At 40.0% G+C, this 21,515-nt stretch overlaps 2 protein-coding genes across 6 annotated transcripts in view; one reads left to right on the top strand and one right to left on the bottom strand.

Annotated features, from left to right (window-relative positions):
* Positions 1 to 260: 260 nt before the first annotated feature.
* Positions 261 to 9,179, top strand: LOC130252178 (histone PARylation factor 1). 2 transcript variants are annotated; one of them, XM_056489488.1, is made up of 8 exons: positions 261 to 290; positions 1,708 to 1,867; positions 3,705 to 3,891; positions 4,372 to 4,470; positions 5,486 to 5,636; positions 6,344 to 6,431; positions 7,018 to 7,190; positions 8,915 to 9,179. In XM_056489488.1, exons 1-8 carry the CDS (start codon positions 276 to 278, stop codon positions 9,044 to 9,046), a joined length of 1,005 nt encoding a protein of 334 aa, XP_056345463.1. In that variant the 5' UTR covers positions 261 to 275; the 3' UTR covers positions 9,047 to 9,179. The 2 variants fall into 2 exon arrangements, with proteins under 2 accessions (XP_056345463.1, XP_056345464.1); XM_056489489.1 differs by lacking the exon at positions 261 to 290 and adding an exon at positions 598 to 704.
* Positions 9,180 to 11,087: 1,908 nt separating this feature from the next.
* CLCN3 (chloride voltage-gated channel 3) overlaps positions 11,088 to 21,515 on the bottom strand; it is a 62,071-nt gene continuing 51,643 nt past the window's right edge. For 2 of the 4 annotated variants that reach the window (XM_056489481.1, XM_056489482.1), the window contains 4 exons: positions 20,199 to 20,597; positions 18,196 to 18,412; positions 15,827 to 15,902; positions 11,088 to 14,197 (listed from right to left, as the gene is read on the bottom strand). In XM_056489481.1, coding sequence (XP_056345456.1) covers positions 14,039 to 14,197; positions 15,827 to 15,902; positions 18,196 to 18,412; positions 20,199 to 20,597 — 851 coding nt within the window. In that variant the 3' untranslated portion in view covers positions 11,088 to 14,038. The remainder of the gene's footprint in view (positions 14,198 to 15,826; positions 15,903 to 18,195; positions 18,413 to 20,198; positions 20,598 to 21,515) is intronic. The other 2 variants (XM_056489483.1, XM_056489484.1) reach the window with 1 other exon arrangement.

Below are 21,515 nucleotides of genomic sequence, written 5' to 3'. Positions count from 1 at the left end.
AAAAGCTTTATATATAACCAGCTTCCCACTGCCGCCTCCTGTGCCACTGGTTCTCCAGCCCCCTCCTATGCAAAGCACTTGAGCAGTGTAAGCGGATGTTGCATAATGTGATCACGGGCTGCTCTAAACCGAGGAACGTGTCCCATTTGCGGCTGGTTACACACGGTTCTGCCACTGAGCGGGGCTTTTTTTTTTTTTTTTTTTTTTTTTTTTTTTTAATTTGTGCAGAAAACCTGTATTGCTTCCTCTCTCTTATGCCTTTATCTCTGAAAGAGATGATTACATTTCAGGTCGTCTCTTCCTCTGTCTGATCCCAATACACCACCCTAACTCATATGACAGGAATTTGCACGTGTATATAGCCAGGATTTTTTTAAAATCAGCCTCGAAAGCTTATCTACAGAGTGTATCTACCGCTGAGGGAACATGGCGGTGAGCTCCCGACTTGTCTCCAGCGCCATCCGGGGTGAGCCGCGCCTCCTCCTCACGCCCCGTCACGCAGCGCCGGGGCTGCCGCAGCCGGGGGTACCGGCCCGCCCGCGCGCCCCCTCAGCGCCCCTCGCGGGGCCGGTTCCGGCGCTGGCGCGGGGCTGCGCAGGCGCGGCGCGCGCGGCGGCGGGCGCGCGGGATGCGGGCGGCGCGAGCGCATGGCAGGTGGCGGGAAGCGGAGGCCGCGCGGCGCGGCGGGAGCGGCCGGAGAGCAGGTGGGGCGGCGCGGGTGCCGTGCGGCGGCTGTCGGGCCTCCGTCTCCTCGCCCCTCGGTCTGTTTTGCTCCGTGGCTCTGGGGAAGAGTCACAGGGCCCCGCGTTCTCCTGCGCGGCAGCCGCCGCTCCAGCGGGGCGTCTCGCGGGGGCCGCCGCAGCATCCCGGCGGGACCGCGCTGGGAACGGGGACACGCGGCCCGGCTTGCCTGGCGGCGGCCCTGCTTCAGAGATGAAGTGTCCGCTCTCTTTTTTTCCTTTTTATTATTTTTTTTTATTTTTTATTTTTTTTTTTATTCTTTCTGTTGGGGCGGGGTAGCGATTCTTACCAATTCCCACATGTGGGAATGGGGTGGTTGGGGCTACTGCCCCAGTAGAGTGTGCCCGTATGCATCATTTCCTAGCCTACCACAGTTCACATTACATCATTTTTAAAAGCAATTTCACCTTTGAGCTGCTTCTAAAATTCTGCACTGAAAACTGCATAGTCGTGATGTTGAATAGCACAGTAGTTAAAATAGTAGAGACCTCTATTATCTAAAATAATAGAGGGTTTTTCCTGTATTACTTGATAAAACAGAATAGTATTTTCATCTGTCTGAAAAACATATAAGCATACTGTATACAGTCTGCAGTGTGATTGGAAATGGTCATTTTAAAACAATGTAGAACTAGATTAAACTTTGGGATTGCTTTTTCCTGTGGTTAATTAACTAACAGACTTAACTAACTTGTGTTGGTTATATTGACCCATTAATATCAAAGTACCAGTTTGCTACTTCAGACATGTTTAATGCATTTGTCAAATTGCACTTTTAATGGGTTCTGTCCAAAACAAATGTTCTAGATATGCTGCTTTAATTAACAAACAAGCCCTAATGGATCTAATCCTTCTTCCTTCATTAATATAAAAGCTTTGTTGAATCCTTTGGTAGAGCTGACAGAAAGCAACTAAATAAACTCTGTTTTGGATTGGTTTTTTATTTTGTGTTTCTTTAATCTACAGAGTGAAAAAAATGGAGCTGTCAAGAAGAGAAGATCAAATCAGGCAGATAATCCTGATAGCCTTTGCCAAGAAGCAGAAACATGCTATCGGCTTAGACTGCCTGAGGACTTCTACCAGTTTTGGAAGTTTTGTGAGGAACTAGATCCTGAGAAACCAAGTGGTGAGGTTTTAAATTTTGCATCTTCTTTCACTCCCAAAAGCAGCCTGAAGGCAGGCAAACTGAAGGTGGTCAGATGCATTTTAATGGAGCTTTGGTTTTGGAGGATGCTTACATGAGTGTAAACTAAAACACTGGCTATAATCACAAAGATGTACACTTCAACCTTTCTAAAATGTAGCTACTGAAGGTATGCAATGTAAAGGGACTAAATGTGGTCTAAATCTGCAGGTGCATTCAAAATGTTTAGTATTGAACTAAAGCTTCCTCATGTATCATAGTTTAATCCTGGTCAGCAACTGAGCACCACACAGGCACTTGCTCACTCCCCCTTGGTGAGACAGGAGAGAGAATCAAAAGGGTGAAGGTGAGAAAATGTGTGGGTTGAGCTAAAGGCAGTTTAATAGGGAAAGCAAAAGCCACAAGCAGAGCAAAACAAGGAATTAATTCATCACCTCCCTGTGCAGGCAGGTGTTCAGCCATCTCCAAGAAAGCAAGTCTTTGTCATGCTGAGCATGATGCCATATGCCATGGAATATCCCTTTGGTCATCTGGGGTTAGGTGTCCCAGCTGCATGATGAGAGGGTGAAAAGACTTTAACTCAGTGTAAACACTACTAAATCTGAATTTCAGCCTCTCCAAATTTATTATATAACAAAATTGGCATCTCTGTGTGCTCTAGAAATTGACAGTATCTTTCAGAGTCATAGAATGGTTTGGGTTGGAAGGGACCTTCAAAGGTGATCTGGTCAAACCCCCTGCACTAAGCAGGGACATTTTCAACAGAGCCAGGTTGCTTAGAGCTGAGTCCAACCTAGCCTTAAATGTTTCTGGGTCACCCACCATGTCTCTGGGCAACCTGCTCTGGTGTTTCACATCTGCATTATAAGGCTTTTTTTTTTTTTCTTGTGTTTAGTCAGAATCTGTCCTGTTTTAGTTAAAACCCATTACACCTTGTCCTCTTGCTACGGGCTCTGCTAAAATGTCTGTCCTTAACTTCAATAACTAAAGTAATGAAAGGCTGCAGTATAGTCCCTGGGGCATTTTCTTCTCCAGAGTGAACAACCCCCACCCTCTCAGCCCATTTTTATAGGTGAATGCTCTAGACCTCTGATCATCTTCCTGACCCTGCTCTGGACCCGCTCCAGAAGGTCCATGACCTTGCTGTGCTGATGACCCTGGAGCTGGATGCAGCCCTGCAGGTGGGGTGTGAGCAGAGCAGAGGGGCAGAATCTCCTCCCTGGCCCTGCTGCCCACACTGCTTTGGATGCAGCCCAGGATGTTTGCCTTTCTGGGCTGGGAGTGCCCATGGCTGGGTCATGTCCAGCCTCTCACCCACCAGCACCCCCAGTTCCCTCTGGGCAGGGCTGCTCTCCATCTGTTCATCCCCTCCTGTGTTGATACCAGGGGTTGCCAGGTGCAGAACTTTCCACCTGGTCTTGTTAAACCTGAAGAGATTCCCATGGGCCAAATTCTTGAGCTTGTCCAGGTCCTCCAGGATGGCATCCCGTCCTTCAGGAGTGTCATCTGCACACTTGCTGAGGTTTCCTGTTCCTGTTGTGTAATGGATAAAGATTAATATTCAACAATACTGGTCCCAGTACAGAGCCCTGAGGGACACCACTCAGCACTGATCTCCATCCAGACATTGCACTGTTGATGGCTGCTTTTTATTAGAAGGGTAATAACTCTTGAATGAAAGCTGTCTGGACAAAACAATGTCTTAGCTTTCCTTGTCTAATGAATGGTGTTTGACTGAATTTAGGGAAACTTTTGCTACCTGTACAACACTGGAACTTCCTGGTCTAGATGTGCACCTGAATCATGGTTTGCTTTTCAGATGCACTTGTGTCAAGTGTTGGACTTAAGCTGGTTGGACCATATGATATTATTGCTGGAAAACACAAAAAAGCAAAATCAACAGATGTGAACTTCAATCTTCATTGGAGATTCTTCTATGATCCCCCAGAATTTCAGACTATACTTGTTGGGGATAGCAGAACACAGTATCACATGGGATATTTCAGGTATTTTTATTTCCTGTGTGCTCTTGCTCCACTACAGCTATGCATAGCTTTTGTTCTCTTTCCATGAAACATAACTTGTGTGCTATCACAAAACAAGAATCTTTCTTTTTTGTAGCAGGATCTTAACACATAGCTTCATTTTTTTATTACAAAAGATGACAGGAGCAGGTGTTGAAGACTAGATTTAAATATTCAATAATCTACCTCCACCAGCCATCCACAGCACCTTCACTCACTAACTTTTGCCATGATACTGGGAACAAAATCAAATTACCAAAAGGGTATGTTTATTCTCTCTGCATGTATGGATTCAAGCTCTTTTAAAGGCTTGCTGTAAAATTTTAGAGCTTTAGATCTAAGGGCATTTCTTGACAGGTTTCTGAAGGAGATGGCAGCATGGTGAAGAAGAAAATTTAGTTATACTTTGAAATAGGAGAAATGGACACAGCTTTACTATTTTGTGTGTATTTTTATCAATAGGGATGTGCCAGATGAGCTCCCAGTGTGGGTTGGTGCAAATGAAGCTAAGAAGGGTTGTGTGATTTCTCAAGTTGGTGATAATGTCTTTGCTGCAGTCAAGTAAGGTTCATGTTTACTTTTATTTATAAAGAAAAGAATAGAGAGAAATTGTTAATTGGGAGGTGGGATGTGGGATAAGAAACTATCTTATGTCTTTAAGAAACCCTCACTTTCTGCCCCTGCTGGCAAGTTTTAAGACTCTCAAAAGCCTTTGTAGGCTTTTTGAAAGTGTTTTCCTTTCAGAACTAAAATAGATAAGTGTTAATTATGCCATTCTGTAAATACTTTGGCAGTAACAGGCTCTAAATTGGAAAAAAAAATTCCACTGGGTATGTTAAAATAATTTTTTAAGTAGAGGAAGGGCATCTCAAACAGTGGTTTGAGATACTTAGGAAATCTGAGTATCATAGTAGATGAATAGCATCTGGTTCTTGTTCTTGCCTACCTTAAAACATTCTTTTTGTATCTAATTACCATCTACAAGAAGTACCATTTCTTCCCTGTGGTAGGATAGCACTGACATGGATATGTAGTTCAGTCTGATTCATGGAGCTTTACATGTTCCTGTGTCAGGAATGTAAACAACTGATCTCATCCCTGCCAGTTAAAAATGGAAAGCTCTCTAAGGACAGACACGTGTCAGTGAAAGCAGGCTGGAGTGGCTTCTGCAAAAGAGCCCTTGTGCAGTGCAGGGTTAAACAAGGACATTTGTTTTGAAAGTACCATGGGGAAGCTCATAAATATGTATTTGTGTGCATGACTTGGATGACAAATGGTGTATATGGCACAGAAACAGCTAACTGAATTCTTAAGATAGAAAGATGAACAGTTACTGAGGCTGGAGGACCTTCAGCACCTGCAGATTGCATAAACTAGATTGTAATACAGAAAAGAAAAGCCCAAGTACTAGCTGTGCCAAACTATTTTCTTTCCTCTTGTTAAGAGGCTTGCATTTTCAAGTCTCTGTATAAATAAACTCAGGACTGCTAGTCTTTGTTGTTAAGATCTAGGGGTTTAATGTTTAAAAGGCTATTAATTTTTTTTTGTTTTCTTGACATGTTTCATCTGTTTGCAGATTATTTTTGTCAAAAAAACTTAAGGAAGTGACTGATAAAAAGAAAAATGCTGTATTGAAAGACATAGATGAAAAGCTAACAAGAACAGCAAAAGAACTGGGTTATTCTCTGGAACAAAAAACCCTGAAGATGAAACAGAGAGATAAGAAAGTATGACTTTCCTCATCTACTGGAGAGAACTAAGTTCTGTTAAATTTTTTTCATTTCCTTCCTGTTCGTGTTTTTTCATCCTTCTAGTCAGTAAGGATGCCTCATAAGGAATTTCCAGAAGTAATCAGCTCTCCATAAAACTTCAAGAGAGGGAAGATTACTATAAGTGTGTTCCAAATAATAGGATTTAATAAAAACACTTTACTCTTGTAAATCATAGCTTGGCATTCAATTAAAAATAAAACAAAAAGAACAAACCACCACCAGAATAAACCAGTAAGCATAGTCTAAAAACTGAAACAAACAGAGGATGTGGAGAAAACTGCTTTCAGCTGGGTTGGATCTGTTAGAAAAGGGACCATTAAGGATGATATGGATGATAATAACAGAGATTTTTTACATACCTATCAAAAATAATTACAGTAGGAGGGGACTAAAATGCAGTACAATGCAACACAAGTGACTACAAGGGTTCCTAGATTTCAGAATTTGACTGAAATGGAGTTTGCAGTTATTTCAGACTTCAATACTTGAAATTAGCTGCGATGCAATTTGAAACTAAGTTGATGTCCTGGAGCCAGGACAGCATGTTAGGTTTGACCACCAGCAGTTAGTGTTTAAGGTGTTAGTGTTTAATGAGGTGAGTTATTTTTAGGTCACAGTACTGTCTTATGGTGCTATGTTCCATTTTCTGTCTCTCTATTCAGGTGGTGACCAAAGCATTTCATGGAGCAGGCCTAGTTGTTCCTGTAGACAAAAATGATGTTGGATACAGAGAACTTCCTGAAACAAATGGTAAGCAGTTTGTTTACTGTATCCTTCTGATTTTTTTTTTTTTTGAAGTAAACAACTCTCAGTGAAAAACAAGCTGCATTCATGCTTTCTACTTAAAAAATTTTAGTGATGGGAATAAAACATAAGGTCCTAACTGTCACACTTGCATGACCTCAAAGTATTGTTTTTAAAGGAACTAGATGAGACTCAGTGAAACATGTTAAATCTGAGAAAAGAATGCCTGAAATAGTAGTTTAGATGACCTTTTCTTTTATATTGTCAAAGCTATGCAAGTAGATGTAGATCCAAAAAGCTGTGCGGGTTTATTTCTTATCCACCCTCTTCTCCTAGTGTTGTTTTAACCAGAATCAGTTCTTTGATGCAATTTCATCTCATGAGTGCTTATCTCCTTTTGTGGGGCACTGAGAGGGATGGGCATGAATAAGCTTCCAAGGAAAGGGGAAAGCTTCACCAGCAGTTCAGGGTTGCCCATTTACCTTACATGTAAGTATGACACATGGGTATAGTTTTGCACAGAATATTTCTGTGCAATATTAAATTTCTTTATTTAAACATCTTAATATCTGCTTTTGTTTTTTTTTTGCAGCTAATCTTAAAAAAATTTGCAAGGCCATTGTTGATGCTCCAACTGATGAGGAGAGAGTGAAGGCGTTTGCACCCATCCAAGAAATGCTGACCTTTGTTCAGTTTGCTAATGATGAATGTGACTATGGAATGGGGTACGAGCTGGGCATGGACCTGTTTTGCTATGGATCACATGTAAGTACTACAAAAACCATATTCTCAAAATTACACATTATTTTATACATGGGCTAGAAGTTGTTCTGCTCTAGACTAACTATCCCTAGGAATCGTAGAGGTCTGCAAGAATATTCTTAATTCATGAAAACTGTTTTAAAAAGTCACACAACATCATTCCACATGAATTTAAAATGGTGTATGGAAGTCCAGTCCTGCAATCCAGAAGTGTAAAGTGCTTGATCCAAATACACGGAATAGCTGGAGTCCCCTATCCCCAGCTGCTTGTATAGGCATTCATACTCAACCAGATCAAGAAGCAGCCTGATGTTTATAGTAACTCCAGCTGGAAGAACGTGAACTCAGGTCAGCTGCCTGCCTGTACTGCATAGGGCACCTCCCACCTGGAGTCTCTTCCCTAGTTCTCCAACAGTGAATATAATATCATCAGTAAGGGGATTTAATTAAGAGCGCTTATTACACATTAAAATTACACTTAAGGCTTTTTGTTCTGTATTAGCTACTGGCCTGTTGATGAAAAAGGGTCATGGCTGTAATCAGTCCATAGCTAGAAAATAACACATGAAGTCTCAACTTCAACCTAATATGAATGAACCCCTGCAAAACAGCTGCTTGAAGCAAAACTAGTATTGGCTAAGTGATGCTCCAGAGTATCACAGGAAAGATAAGTTTTTTTAATACTAAATGTAGGCCCAAAAGAGCTGTGCTGGACATTGGTTAAAATATTTAGCCATTGAAATGCATGAGATCTGATGACTCTTGGCATACACTGTTAAATTACTAATGTGGTTCTAAGATTTCATGCCCTACTCTCAAGTTCCATATAGCATCTGAAAATGTGTGGTATTTTCCTTTGATACCTGCTCATTTAGAGCCCTTTCAGAGACTAGGTTACTTCAGTTGCCTAAACCTTTCTACACCTGGAAGGACAGTGAAGGAAAGGGTTCCTCTAATTTTTCTGAGTGGGTGGAGCCCCAAATATTTATCCTCTACACTTTGTGCTTCTCAGCACATGAGACTAACCACTGACAAAGTCCTGCAGTAACAAATTGTGTTTGTAGTACAGTAATTTGTCTTGTCCATGTTACACTGCAGCTTGAAACACATGTAACTTTGTAGCTATTTTCTAGAATCATCTTCTAGTTTAGTGAACAGAAGAAACAGTGGCTTCACACGTAATTCTTGCTCAGTTTGGTCCCTGTCCTACTTGGAGCTGTTTTCCAGTTCTTGCTGGAGCCTTCCTGTCCCTTTGCTTACAGAGCCAGAGAAACACTGGCCCTTTATCTGTAGCCCAAGGCGTAGAAAAGGGCTTGAATCCTTTCCCCTTTGAGAGATACAGTGGACTTACATGTACGATAATCATTGCAAATGCTAAATGTGCTCTGATGTTTATCTGTTGAAGTGATTAAAAGGTTACTGTAAGTACTGCTGTAATCCCCTTGAACCGCCAGGTGGGACAAGACAGTCCTGCAGACTCCAACTTGGGGTGCTGTAGTGAGTGGGTCCATCATCTCTTGCACTGCTGACGCTCGATTTCTCTCTCCCTGCGGCAGCTCGGGCACCCCGGCTGCCCTGCTGTGGCTGTCACAGCTGTAGCATGAGGATGTGCTCAGCATGTTGGGAGGGTTGAAGGCGCAGTGTGAATGGGGCAGAGCCAGGAGGTGGGGCTGCTCCTAGGATTAACAAAGCCACAGAGGCCGAAGGTTTTCCCTTCTCTCCTGCAGTACTTCCACAAGACAGTGGGCCAGTTGCTACCCTTGGCTTACTCCCTGCTGAAGAGGAACCTCTTTGCCGAAATCATCGAGCAGCACCTGGCCAACCGGCGGGAGGAGGACCTGGATCAGCTGGCGCCCTGAGCCGGGCCCGGGGGCTGCAGCTGGAGGGCGGCCCTGCGCGCCCGGGACCGGGCTTGTCTTTGTGTGTGTGTCTGTGGCTCTTTTTGTACTCGGTGGCGGTGTCCCCTGCGCTCAGTAAAGCTTTTCTAAGGAACGCGCTGGTTCCCTGCTGGCTGCGCTCGGCGGGGCAGGGAGCAGGGGTGCGGGGATGCGGCGCTGCGGGGCGGGGCCGGGCACCGACACCCGCCTGGCGCTGCCCTGCCTGCCAGGGAGCCGAACCTGGGCCGGGGCTGGCGCTCGAAGGAAGCACGGGAAGGCGGGCTGAGCCCGGAGTTGCTTGGAGCACCTGCGGGCACGGTGCCAGTGACTCGGCATCACCGCCCGCCTGTGCCATACGGGAACTGAGCCCCATGTCCCTGGAGCAGGGTTGTTCTGCCCTTCTTCGTTTCCCAGCTGTGTCCCACCCCTCAGGTAAAGTATTCCCTTCTGTGGCAAAGCATTATCCTTGCTCTTACATTGCTGGAGCTGGCTCAAGTTGGAGGAAGCTAAGGGGATGAAGGAAATGCTGACATTACAAGAGAAATTAGGAATTCCACGGCAGTTGCTACCTTGCTAATCAGAAGAAGCCATCTCCAGTTTTAAACATTTGAAAATTAAACCCAAGTGATTTTGTACAAGGTACAAATTGTTTTCAAGGCCTTTAGCCCCCAGTTCTGTGTTCTTGTTGTTGCACTTGGTGGTTTATTCTCAGGCAGCTGATTTAAGTAGCAGTCCAGAAACAATGGAAAATAACACTTGCTTTTGCTCAGCAGCCCTGCCACCGTCCAGTGACTCGACTTCCATTGTAGCAATTCACATCAGTACTAATGACAGCAATACTAATTACTGCTGACAAAGATGATAGGCCACTAGCACCATGCTCAAATGTAAGTCATTCCTACTCTTTTAAGCAAAGGATTGTCAGTTATATGTTACTTTATGGTAGAAGGGAGCATTGGAGGTACAATGTAGGTTAGAGTGCTGCAAAAGTATTGTGAATTTCAAATGCACAAGGTAATCACATGCCACAGCTACTTGTGTAAATGTAACAACATCACCCCTTTCACTCAGCATATTAATGTCCCAATTATTCAAGCACAAACATTCACAGGTCTAGAGTTTTGTTTTATATATAAAAAACTCAGGTACTTCCCATGTTATTCTTCTTTTTATGGTTCAAGAATAGGAGACCTTTATATTAAGGCCCAGTAAATCATACAAGTACTACAAAAGTAGAATCAAGGAAAGGTTTGAGTTGGAGTGTACCTTAAAAATGCAACTTTTAAACTGTTACATAAATATGAACTTAGATCTGCAAAAATGAGGACCTGAGACTGGACATGATATTCATGTATTAACTCCCTAAAGGAGAAGGAAATCTCTTATAGCAGCTGCAAAATGACTAATGTGCTGTGTATTTTTAAACTGGGACTGACTCCTTAGTAGGGCCTGCTGCACTAGAACAAGGAGTAGTGGTTTTAACTAAAAAAGAGGAGATTCTGACAAGATAGGGAGAGGACATTTTTCATTATGTGAGTGGTGAAATACTGCAATGGATTTCCCAGAGGGGAGGTACATACCTATCCCTCAAAGTGTTCAATGGATGGGGCTCTGAGTGACCTGATCTAGGGCAGGTGTCCCTGCCCATGACAGGAGGGTTGGAACAAGGTGATCTTGAAGATCCGTTTCAACCCAGGACATTCTATGATGTGTATGTCATCAACAAACAGCTTTTAGACAATAAAAGGATCATCCACTTTTAACTATTTTAAATAAAAAAGGTTTTGTTTTTAATTCTGTAATGGAAAAATGCCCCACCTTAAGGCAGATTGGTTTCATGGGTTTGATTTGGCTACTGCTTTGTAGCCAAATGCTAGCCAGTGCAAATACTGCATTCTTTTCATCAAATAATATTACTAGTTTTGTATGTAAAATTCCTAGCTGTTAATTTTCTCAGGGAAAATAAATGCAAAAATCAACACAAATCTTGTTTGTGAAAAAATGAGAAAACATGACAACAAGAAATGGTCATACAGAAGTTTTTAATGCTTGATTAAATCATCACAGTAAGGAGAATTTTTACTGTAATGATATGCAGTTCTACCACACTATTATAAATAAAAACATTAAGATCAATATTAAATACAGCTCTAGGCAACATCACAGATTAACAAAGAATGCATTCTTCATGAACCAGTATCTGAATGATTTAAAAAAAAAATGCTGACACTTCCCCCTCCCATCCACCACCTTTTTTTTTTTTTTTTTTTTAATTTTAAATTAGTAACTTGAGTAAGGCGCTGCAAGTTTTACGTTAGAAATTTTCTGTTGCACAGCACAGGCACACATACTTCATTAACAGAACCTCTACTGTATGTTTACCAGAAGACATTTTAAATGTCAACAGGGAAAGCTTAGCAGGTTAAGAAGAGTAAACAGAGATGCACAATTTATGTGCAGCACTCAGGATCCACACAGAATGAAACACAGCAGGAGTGTGAACTGTATTTTAATTTAGACAGCAGTCTCTAGAATTAGGTGCAAGTTAATACAGTACACACAGCAGTGTTTTACAATAACATCAGACATGGCAGAGATTTCAAACTGATTTAAAGTGATCTTTGTATGAGTTTGTATTCTTCCACTGTAGAAAAAAAAATAAATCAGACAACAGAAATCAGTGTCACAGATAACTTCCAGAGCTGCCTTCTGTAAATGGGCCAAATCTTGCTCATTGTGAAGCTTCCTCTTCTTCAGGCTTATGTAATGTAACAGCAAATTTTTAACAACTAGCAGTGACTTCACATTGAAGAGTACAGCTGGTTGTTGCCATGCTGCCATTTTTACATAGCCCAATTCCCTGTTTCATTTCCAAACCTGTTTCTAACACAGAGCCTGATCACTGTGATTGCCCTGGCACATTTCACTTTCTATCGGTTCCAGGTGCTGCTAGAGCTGAGATGATAAAATGTAGATGGCAGATTTTTTACTAAGAAAAAACAGTTAAAATTCAACAGTGCACTTACTTAAGCACAGCCATTTTTGTGGGGCTCACCAGAAGTGCCAGAATTTTGGTTCATTGTCTTATTGTACTTAAGATAAAATCATACTGAGTACTTTGTGAATAAAGATGTTTGAGGTAACTGTGATGAATGCCTTAGAGATATTTAAGATTATTACGTTAGACTTTTAGTGTTTATAGTCTTGCCATTTTTGCAGTCTTGTGACCATAATTGCTAAAAGAAAGACATTTTATCCAGCCTCATATTACAAAATATTATTTTTGTTAGCCAGATTTCTTAATTTTTTTCCTCCCTAATTTAGGCTTATAGCATATTATCATTTTTTGTCTGCATGCAGTTCTGGTGGTGGTTTGATAAAATGAATAGGAAACAAAACAATATACTGTAAAGAAGTTAGGGGTCTGTCAGTTCACCTCCGAGTGTGTGTGTGTTGCTACTGAATTTTAAAGTCCTGCCAAAGTTTCAAGTACTGGATTCAATTCTGCCCTGCTGCTCAGGTGTGATTACGTATAATTTACACCTTTATATACTTGTGAGAAAAGAAGAGTCAAAAGCAATCTAGTAGTTGCTTTCTTCTATTACTTTTAAAACCCTGCAGGTTTTTGTTTTGTTTTTAAATAAAACCCTACTATTACTGTTCCAGTTATCTGCTAGTAAAGAAAAAAAGGAAATCCAAGGTAACGGCAGTGAAAGTTACATTTGAAAATGATCTTGTATGTATGTTGGATCATAAAGAAGCCATTTTCTTGAAACCCTTCATCTAGTTGTAAACATTTGCTAATCCTCCATTATTTGCAGAGGATTATGAATTATTCTATAAAATCACATTAAAAAGGTAATTAGTTATGTGAGATATTAACTGATTCATATTTAATAGATCTTTTAAATCCATACAAATATAAATAAAGAATGGTAAAACTTCAAGAAAAATAATATACATTTAGTGCAAATTATGAGTTACATTTCTTCCTACCATGTCAGCAGTGGAACGTCTTTTGTGGAGAAGAAAAAATAAAAATGACTGTTCTCAAATTTTACAAGGGGGAAAAAGATCTCCAGTGTTGAAGCATGCATTTCTTTTACCAGATACACGTATACAGAATTGTTCCAGCTCTTAAACTAGTAGAATAGCAGTATTTTTCCTTATACTGCACAACATTGGTATATATCATAGTGTGTTCAATAATACAAAAATTGCATAAGACCAGGTCTCATTATTGATATTTTCTGCAGCAAAGCCAGTATTCTTTAAAGTACTGGTTTCATCTGGTTTTAGTTTTCTCATATCATGACAGCACACGGGTTGAAAGAAGTCTCACATGGTTCTTGCACAGTATTACCTGTTCAATCTGGTTTTGTAGCAGTGGATCTGCACTGCCCCAAGCATTTCGTGATGTACGAACTTACACATTTAATGGCACAAGAAAAATCTCCCTTCTTGTGATCGTACCTCAGTAACTCACAGTACATCTCAATATGAGAAACAACTGCTTCAAAAGGGCACACCAATTTTAAAGAGGCTTTGTTACGGCTCAGGAGAGAGAGAAATAAAGCTCTTCTGGAATGTAGAAAGGTGACGAGTAATAGTTAATACATTTCATGAGTTAACACAACAGTTTTCAATGGTAAAAAGGGCAAGACCTTTCAGTCTCCACAAGATGGCTCAATTCAGAACGATCCCTCCACAAACAGGGATTAGTTACACATCTCTTCAATGCTGAAGTACCAGGCTGGGCTGGAGAATGGCACCACTTTGCACGGCTCACCCACTGCACTATCATGGCAGACCTGATGTCTCGGGACGCATCCAGTGCAGGACAGCAGCTCTCCCTTCCCACACGCCCATCAGCCTTCCACCTCACCACATGCTCCCCCAGACTGACTCCTGATTGCCAGCAGCACTGTTACGTAAAAACCCAGCTCATCTCTGACTTTAGAAGTTTTCCCCAGACTAAAGTGTTGTGCTATTCAACAAATGAACCTCCTCTTCTGTTTCCTCTCTCTCCTCAGCTATGGGTTTCAGTTGAACATTATGGAGGCGGGGTCTTGGTTTGCCGTCTGGGCCATATGACGGAGGATATCTTTTTTTGTTATAATGCCAAGGAGGCGCCTGAAAAGGATAAATGGAAGATTGATGTTAATCCAAGCAGGAAAATAATGAAGTGGAACAAATCTGTTGCCAAGTCCTTTTTGTTGACAGGAATAGATCAAAAGTAAACAGCCTGATTTTCTTACTTAAACAGAAACATTTTATTTATCAAAATGTTGAGGAACCACCAGTTTGATAAAACACAGCAATGCTGAGACACCGTATCAGATGGTCTCTGATAGCTGTAGTCCATTTTAATGAAATACAAGTCATACAGGTAGAGCCCATTACAATTTTTATTTAACTTTTTGTTTCTACAAAAATCTAATTTTGATTAGCACATGCCAACAAAAAAGTAACAAAGAGGGACAAAGAAAAGAGAGGTATGAAAAAGAAGTGATAGTGATCCCATTTCACAAGGGAGGCGTGTTCCAACCTAGCCATCAGAAGTGATGTACCGCTTGATGGCCCCAAATCAAGCAATTCAAACTCCCCTTCCCTCTTCTTTTAAACCAGAAAGATCCTTCCAGTCTGACACGCTGGCTCAGATTGAATGTATTCATAGGAGCACACTGTACTGGCCATGAAACATTTGTATAATAAACATCAATTAATTAGTTTTTGGAGTTCATGGCTTCACAAAAAAATAAACTGAATAATAAAATTTTCATTTTCCAATTTACATACTGTGCTCTTATGACAGGGTCTCTTAAAACTATAACTGCAAAACACCAAATAGAGTGAGACTGTCCAAAAGGATAATATCACAAGAGAAGCAAAGAGCAGAATGAATGAGCTGCTGCCCTTTTTATTCTGGTTAGTACATTTCAATTTGTCTTATTAAAGGACGCATGAAATACTTGTGAAATATTAGCATAAAATGAGAACATAATTAGCATGTTTTGCACATAAGCAGCTAAACATGGTGGGTATGTTTAGCTATGGAACTAGCAACCCATGTCTAAACTAAGGCAAAGTGTACCACCTATCTAAGGGGTTAGTTCACAACACCATGGTTAGAACTGTAGATTCTGAAGTCAACAGTCAACATAGTAGCAGGCCACTTGGCTGGTATCACTGCACATTTTGTAAAGGAGTACACTGACTGCTGTAGGTAACAGCAGCAGAATCACAGACTTTACATAAAATCACAGAACTTTGCTTAAAAATAAGAATATTTTTTTAAAATCATGTTGATAAAGGGGGATTACAGGGAAAATCTAATGTTGCAATTAAAACATGCTTATCTTTGCTTCTCAAAAGATGTGATACTTTGCTATTTAACAGCTTTTTAAGCTGTCCAAATCAGAAAAATAAATTGGCATATAAGAAAATCTTAATTTGCAATAGGCAGGGAAAAAGTATTCCTAGCTGTGTGCCTTCCCACCTGGGGAATTCAAGAGATCAACCATCTGGATTGATGTGATCTCAACAACACAAATATTCCTTTAATGTTGTGACTAACAGTATGTTCACATTTACAGCTTCATTTCTACAAAAGGATTTTGCACATCTAAAGTTTAATAAAAATTTTGAGCATAAGAAGATTTCCTTGTTCAGCCGATGTTGTAAAAGCCCTGAACAGTTCACAAGTTTCATGCTTCCTGACTTCTAATGTGTCTAATTATGAGATCTGATATATCTAATCACCAAGGGTTCGACGTGCTGCTTTAGTTGCTCGAGATGCTCTAATATGTTCTTCTTTGTGATGATCCCCAAGACAATCCTGCAACAGATTATGTTATGCTAATAACTGTGTGTGAAATCAAATTTAAAAAAAAAAAAAAGTTCTAATCATAATGAAAAAGGATTAAAGCAAACTAAAAGAAAAAAAAAAAAAAAAAAAAAAAGAAAAAAAAAGAAAAAAATGAATGGTTGCAGGAAGGCTAATGAGATAACTAAATGAGAACTTATTGAAAGTCAGGACCCTTTCCTAAATTTTACTTTTTTCCTTTTTCTCCCAAAATACTAAACATCACCCCAGAGCAGTTCTGTTTCTCATATCAGATACACATCAGGGTAGCAAACTTTATCTCTTCACCCTGAATTCACATATTTTGGGGTTTTAAAGGCACTGAAAAGAAAATCTACTTTGTTTAATAGTTATTGCTCCTCACACATACAGATAATTACCCACAACTTAATAAGCCACAGTAGATGAACAAAGTAATAAACTGTGTAAAGTCATAGCAACTGAGGTTCGAAGCTGCCCTACAGAACTGGGCTATCTGGTGTCCTTAGACAAATTCAGACAAATTTCTTGCTCATGACAGGACAAATCAAGAGCAACTCCCTGCAATGGATATTCTGGTACAAATCTGGAGAAGTAAGGCTCAGTCTTCTCTCTGTCATCTGCACCAATTTCTGTACAATCCAATCTAGATTGGAGCCAGTATGTTGATGCAAGTCTTTAAACAGTTATATTCAGTTTGCAGGAAATCCACAAGGCTGATGTCCACAAGGCTGTATGCCATGACTAAACACCACCAGTACTAGTATTTATGATCTGCTCTTCTTGTAATGACAGCGTGCTCATGGAATGTCACAAATTTGTAAACTGAAGTAGGATAAAATAAATATTAAAGCCATCCATACTTCCTGCTACTTTATCATAAAATAGTTAAAAATTTTTAGTAGAGCTTGACATAGCTTTGCACAATCAAGCTTTCTTTAGAGAAGGTTTTAGCATCAACGTCAATGTTTGAGCACTTAACCACAAGAGAAACTATGACAAAAATTATCATAGTAAATATTTTTCAGTGAAGTTCTATCAATTCCAATTTTCCTTCCCAAAACAAGAATAACTGCATGCCCACACTAACTTTCAAGTGTTAGATCACTGTGTCCTTTCCCTACCAGAGAAAGGCTTCTGGAAACACTACTTGCCTTCCATATAGAGATGCATTGAAGAAAAAAAAAAAGATAAAAACAGGCAGAAGAACATTTAAGTAAATTTGTTTTAAAATACATCTGAAAAAACCCCCAACTTGGAAACCAATGCAATATTTAAACATTTGCCACATATAGCAGCAGTCCTTTTGCCCACAGAAAAACTAAGGAAGTCCCAGTCATTTCAGATATCTTGTCCCAAAGACATTGATCAATCCTAAACACGTGAATGAGCAGACAACATTTCACTCCCCAGATGCCTTAAAAGACTCACTAAAGGGAAAGCAAGATACTATGGTAAGGAGCTTTGATGTTGCATGTCAAGTGTTTAATGCAAGAGATACAGGAAAGCAGAATGTTAAAGGAACAGCTGCACAGAAAAAGATCATGTAAAAGAAAACAAGGAGCAGTTTAGATAAGAGGCAATCACAAAGAACATTTAGTTACCATGCCAGGGGCTGATCTATTTAGTAGATAATCACAGGACAACTCCCAACAGTCTCACTTAGAAACATTCTAAATCTTAAAATTTATTTCCTGAAATATTTTGAATTGTAGAAACAAAAGTTGCAGATCAAAGTTCCAGAACTAGCAGCAGTTTAGGTGTTAGTATTCCAAAAAAACAAAAGCTTGGTGGTAACTGCTATCACTAGACTTCAGAAGGAGAGATCATTTTCTCCTTTACTCTTTATGAACATAGTATTTGTAGAGATTCAGTAACTGCTGATACATTTCATGTTGTCAGAACATAGATAATGACCAGGAAATACAGGCCTTAGATTGTGCAGCACACAAGACTAAATTTCTGCAAGACAAGTTGTCTCTCTTCCACATGCAAGTTGCACAGACCAAGCTCGCTGAATGGCAGTAAAAAACAACAAAAACAACATCATAAAATGACTGAAATCATCTGCCTGCTTACTTGGAATACCAGGAAGGCATAAGAATTTCAGAGAGGTACTACAACAAAGCACATTCTTAATGAACAGCTGGGGTCCTCAGTTGCAATATCAAACTTACGGGTTCAAATACCATGATCCTGGTGTATATCCTGGTTCAAATACTTTGATCCTGGAAGTGAAAATTACTGTATCTAACAAAATGCACAGCATTGCTGCCACTTTACTCACCCATTGTGTGTTACAAGGCACTGCCTCAGACCCAGCTTCCGGAAAATATCCACCACTATTTCCATTGGTGTGTGGTCTGTCACGGTGAAAGGGCTCATATCAAGTATGCTTCTGAGCTTCAAAGGTCGAGGGCTTTCTGCTGGAAGCGATGGGGTATGCTGGGCAAAACATACCCTGGAACTGCCAACAATTCCCTCTTGCTTCTTTCTAGCACTTTCTTTAAGAAAGAGAGGGAAGGGGGAAAAACAGAAGAGGAGGAAGAATTTACATTCTTGGAGTAAGATGTTAGTGCAGACAGCTCAATAAACATTAACAAGCTCTCGCATATGTTTCCATAGCCACTGCTTTATCCCCAGGAAGTAGTTGTGCAAAAATCAGAAAAGCCATTTGCTTTAGTCATTATTTAACTAATTTTCTCACTCCAATAAGTAACTTTTATTTACTATAAAGAGATGGAAAGGCTAAAAAAATAATATGCTCAGCTCCTGAAGATACTGCCAGGGAAAAGCCAGTCTCAATTAACAGCCCCCTGAACCTTTTCCTAATACCCAATCTAAATCTCCCTCAGTACAACTTCAGGCCATTCCCTCAGGTCCTGTCAGCAGGTATCACAGAGAAGAGATCAGTGCCTGCCCCTCCTCTTCCCCTCATGAGGAAGTAGCTGCAATGAAGTCTCCCCTCAGTCTCCTCCAGGTTAAATAGACCAAGTGACCCCAGCCGCTTCTTATACTGCTTCCCCTCAAAGCCCTTCACCTTCTTGGTGGCCCTCCTTTGGATCATCTCTGATGGCTTTATAACCCTCTGATCTGGCAACCAAAACTGCCCTCAGCACTAGAGGTGAGGCCACCCCAGTGCAGAGCAGAGTAGGACAACCCCCTCCCTTGCCTGGCTGTGATGCTGTGACTGATGCTCCCCAGACAGGGTTGGCCCTCCTGGCTCCATAGCACTAACTCTTAAGACAGACACAAACCAAGACTAAGCAATTTTCACCATACAATCTCAGAAGCTGAAATGAGTCTTATCTCTGAAAGCATATTCTAAGAAGAATCTTCTTCTATTCCCCCATTTACTCAAGTAAATGCAAACTTAAACCAGTACTGTGTCAGTAAGAATTTCCAAGTTTTGTACATTCATACACATCCTACATAATGTAATACCACAGTATACACAATATAGTAGTAAGACCACAGGCAGAAATCTGACTGAAGTAAATAGTGTTATGTTCACAAAACATGTTTTAAAAAAGTTTTTGGAGACTTCTGTCCCTTTCTCAAGTGTCTTTGTTTAAGAGCAATGTATAAATGAAAAAGTAGTCTAAGATGCAATTCCATCACTTATTCCAAGCACTAAATGTTACAGCGTTGTAACATTTTCTTACATAACAGAGTGTTTCTTCCTTTGGTTATGATAGTAACCTCAAAATCCACAGAATTTTTCTTGCCAGTGACAAAGCACCGTCACAAGTATCACACAAGCACTAATACTCACCCAGAAAGAGATGTCCCTCATGTGCCCAGGGACAAATTTCCCATTACACAAACAGATTGAAAAACATAAACTTAAAATAATTAATACTGCACTTATCTCTCCATAATACAACCTCGATTATTATAACAAAAATAAATAACACACTGTCAGAAAGAAATAGCATACACATTTTAAAATTACTTGGAGAGTAATTCTCACAGAAAACTGCTGGTCAAAAATGAGAATTACTCAATTACTCAAGGAAATAAGATACTATCAAAAGACTCAAAAAACTAAAAAATACCAGATTAGATAATGTTCTGACCAATTTGAGCATGACAAGTTTTGTTTTTACAACAGAGACAAATAGATGAAGATTTTCTTCATTTCAGAGCCTGCTACTGAAGATATATTATCATATACTTAAATCAACCCGGGGCCTAGAAACATATACAGCAAATTCTATTTTAAATATAAAATAGTATAAAACAATTTAAATTGACATACATAATAATGCAATACTGGAAGTTAATTACCTATTGCAATAGTTAAATCTCTTCTTAGAGCAAAACCCACTAGTCTCTGGGATTCTTTTGACATAATAACAGGAAAGCCATTATAGCTGGTTTCGTTGATCAAGTTTTCTATGTCTTCGACAGTCATATTATCCTGTGTCAGAACTGCTAAGGGTGGGTCGCTTCTCCGAGGTCTCATCACATCAGCAGCCAGTGTTGTGTGAGTGAATTCTTCCTTTGCATCCAAGAAAGGATACCCATTCAGTCGGATGTGTGCTTCATAGATGCCTTCCCTACCAAAGGCATCTCCTACCCACTTACTGGTCATGACTGCAGCCATTAGGGGCACAATATATTCCAGCCCTCCTGTTAGCTCAAAGACAATAACTACCAGGGACACAGTCATCCTTGTCACACCACCTGCAAGGAAAATGATAGCCAGTAACATTTGAGTATCAGGTAACAGTGATTTTAGAATTTTCTGCCCTCCTGTTGAGACCTACAAACATAACTTTGACATGAGAGGTCATCTGACAAACATTCTTCTGCGTAATACCAACAGAAGCAGACAGAGAAAATTAACACAAAATAAAAGAGAGTTTTAGGGAAAATTCATAGAAAGGGAGGTAATAAAGGATATTGGAAATCATGTACAGTTATTTAATGTACACTAAGAATAAAACTATGTATATCTCCATACCACATCAGGATTAAAAGCACTGTGAAATGCAAGGACATCCAGTAAGATAAGAATTTGAAAAAAGAATGGAACTAATGCAAAATATCACAGTAGCAAATTAACAGCTATGTTGTCCAAAGGATTAGGAATTTAATGCTGTTGCTTAATCATTAAAGCTAAACAGAATTATGAGCTGATGAAAAGAAATCTCTTCCTTGGACAACAGAAGATAGGGATTATATATTTCATTATTATTTAAAATAATTTTTCTCTGCTAAGGTTTCTGATGCCATATCTTCATTCAATAAAAGAATCTAAACTGTCCTTCAATGCATTCAAGAGTAATTCAAATTGCACTATTAAAAACCAGAACCACCTCTCCAAAACCTAAATTTGTATCACTAGTTTGACTGCCCAAACACTTTCCTTAAAGAAAAGGTGTACTTCCTGCAGAATCTGTCCTAACAGCTTCTAAGTTTAATTTCTAAGCCCACCAAGGCTAAACAAGTTTAGGTGTCCAACTTAAGCCTCTTTCCATGAAGCTGATTTTCAACAATTAGAATTCTTAAAAGTACCTTACACACTTCTAAAACTTTTGTTTGGATTTTGAATTTCAATAATAACTTTTGCAATTCATGTAGATGTTGCAGCTGATCACA

The sequence above is a fragment of the Oenanthe melanoleuca genome, chromosome 4 (assembly GCF_029582105.1).
Source record: "Oenanthe melanoleuca isolate GR-GAL-2019-014 chromosome 4, OMel1.0, whole genome shotgun sequence".
NCBI classification, from domain to species: domain Eukaryota; kingdom Metazoa; phylum Chordata; class Aves; order Passeriformes; family Muscicapidae; genus Oenanthe; species Oenanthe melanoleuca.
This window is presented reverse-complemented; position numbering and strand designations above follow the sequence as displayed.

Excerpts from the sequence above, each read along its gene's own strand:
- LOC130252178 (XM_056489489.1), top strand. The coding sequence starts at position 648 with ATGGCAGGTGGCGGGAAGCGGAGGCCGCGCGGCGCGGCGGGAGCGGCC. Across the intron at positions 705-1,707 it reads CGGGAGCGGCCGGAGAGCAG|AGTGAAAAAAATGGAGCTGT; the intron begins GTGGGGCGGCGC and ends TTTAATCTACAG. Across the intron at positions 6,432-7,017 it reads AGAACTTCCTGAAACAAATG|CTAATCTTAAAAAAATTTGC; the intron begins GTAAGCAGTTTG and ends TTTTTTTTGCAG.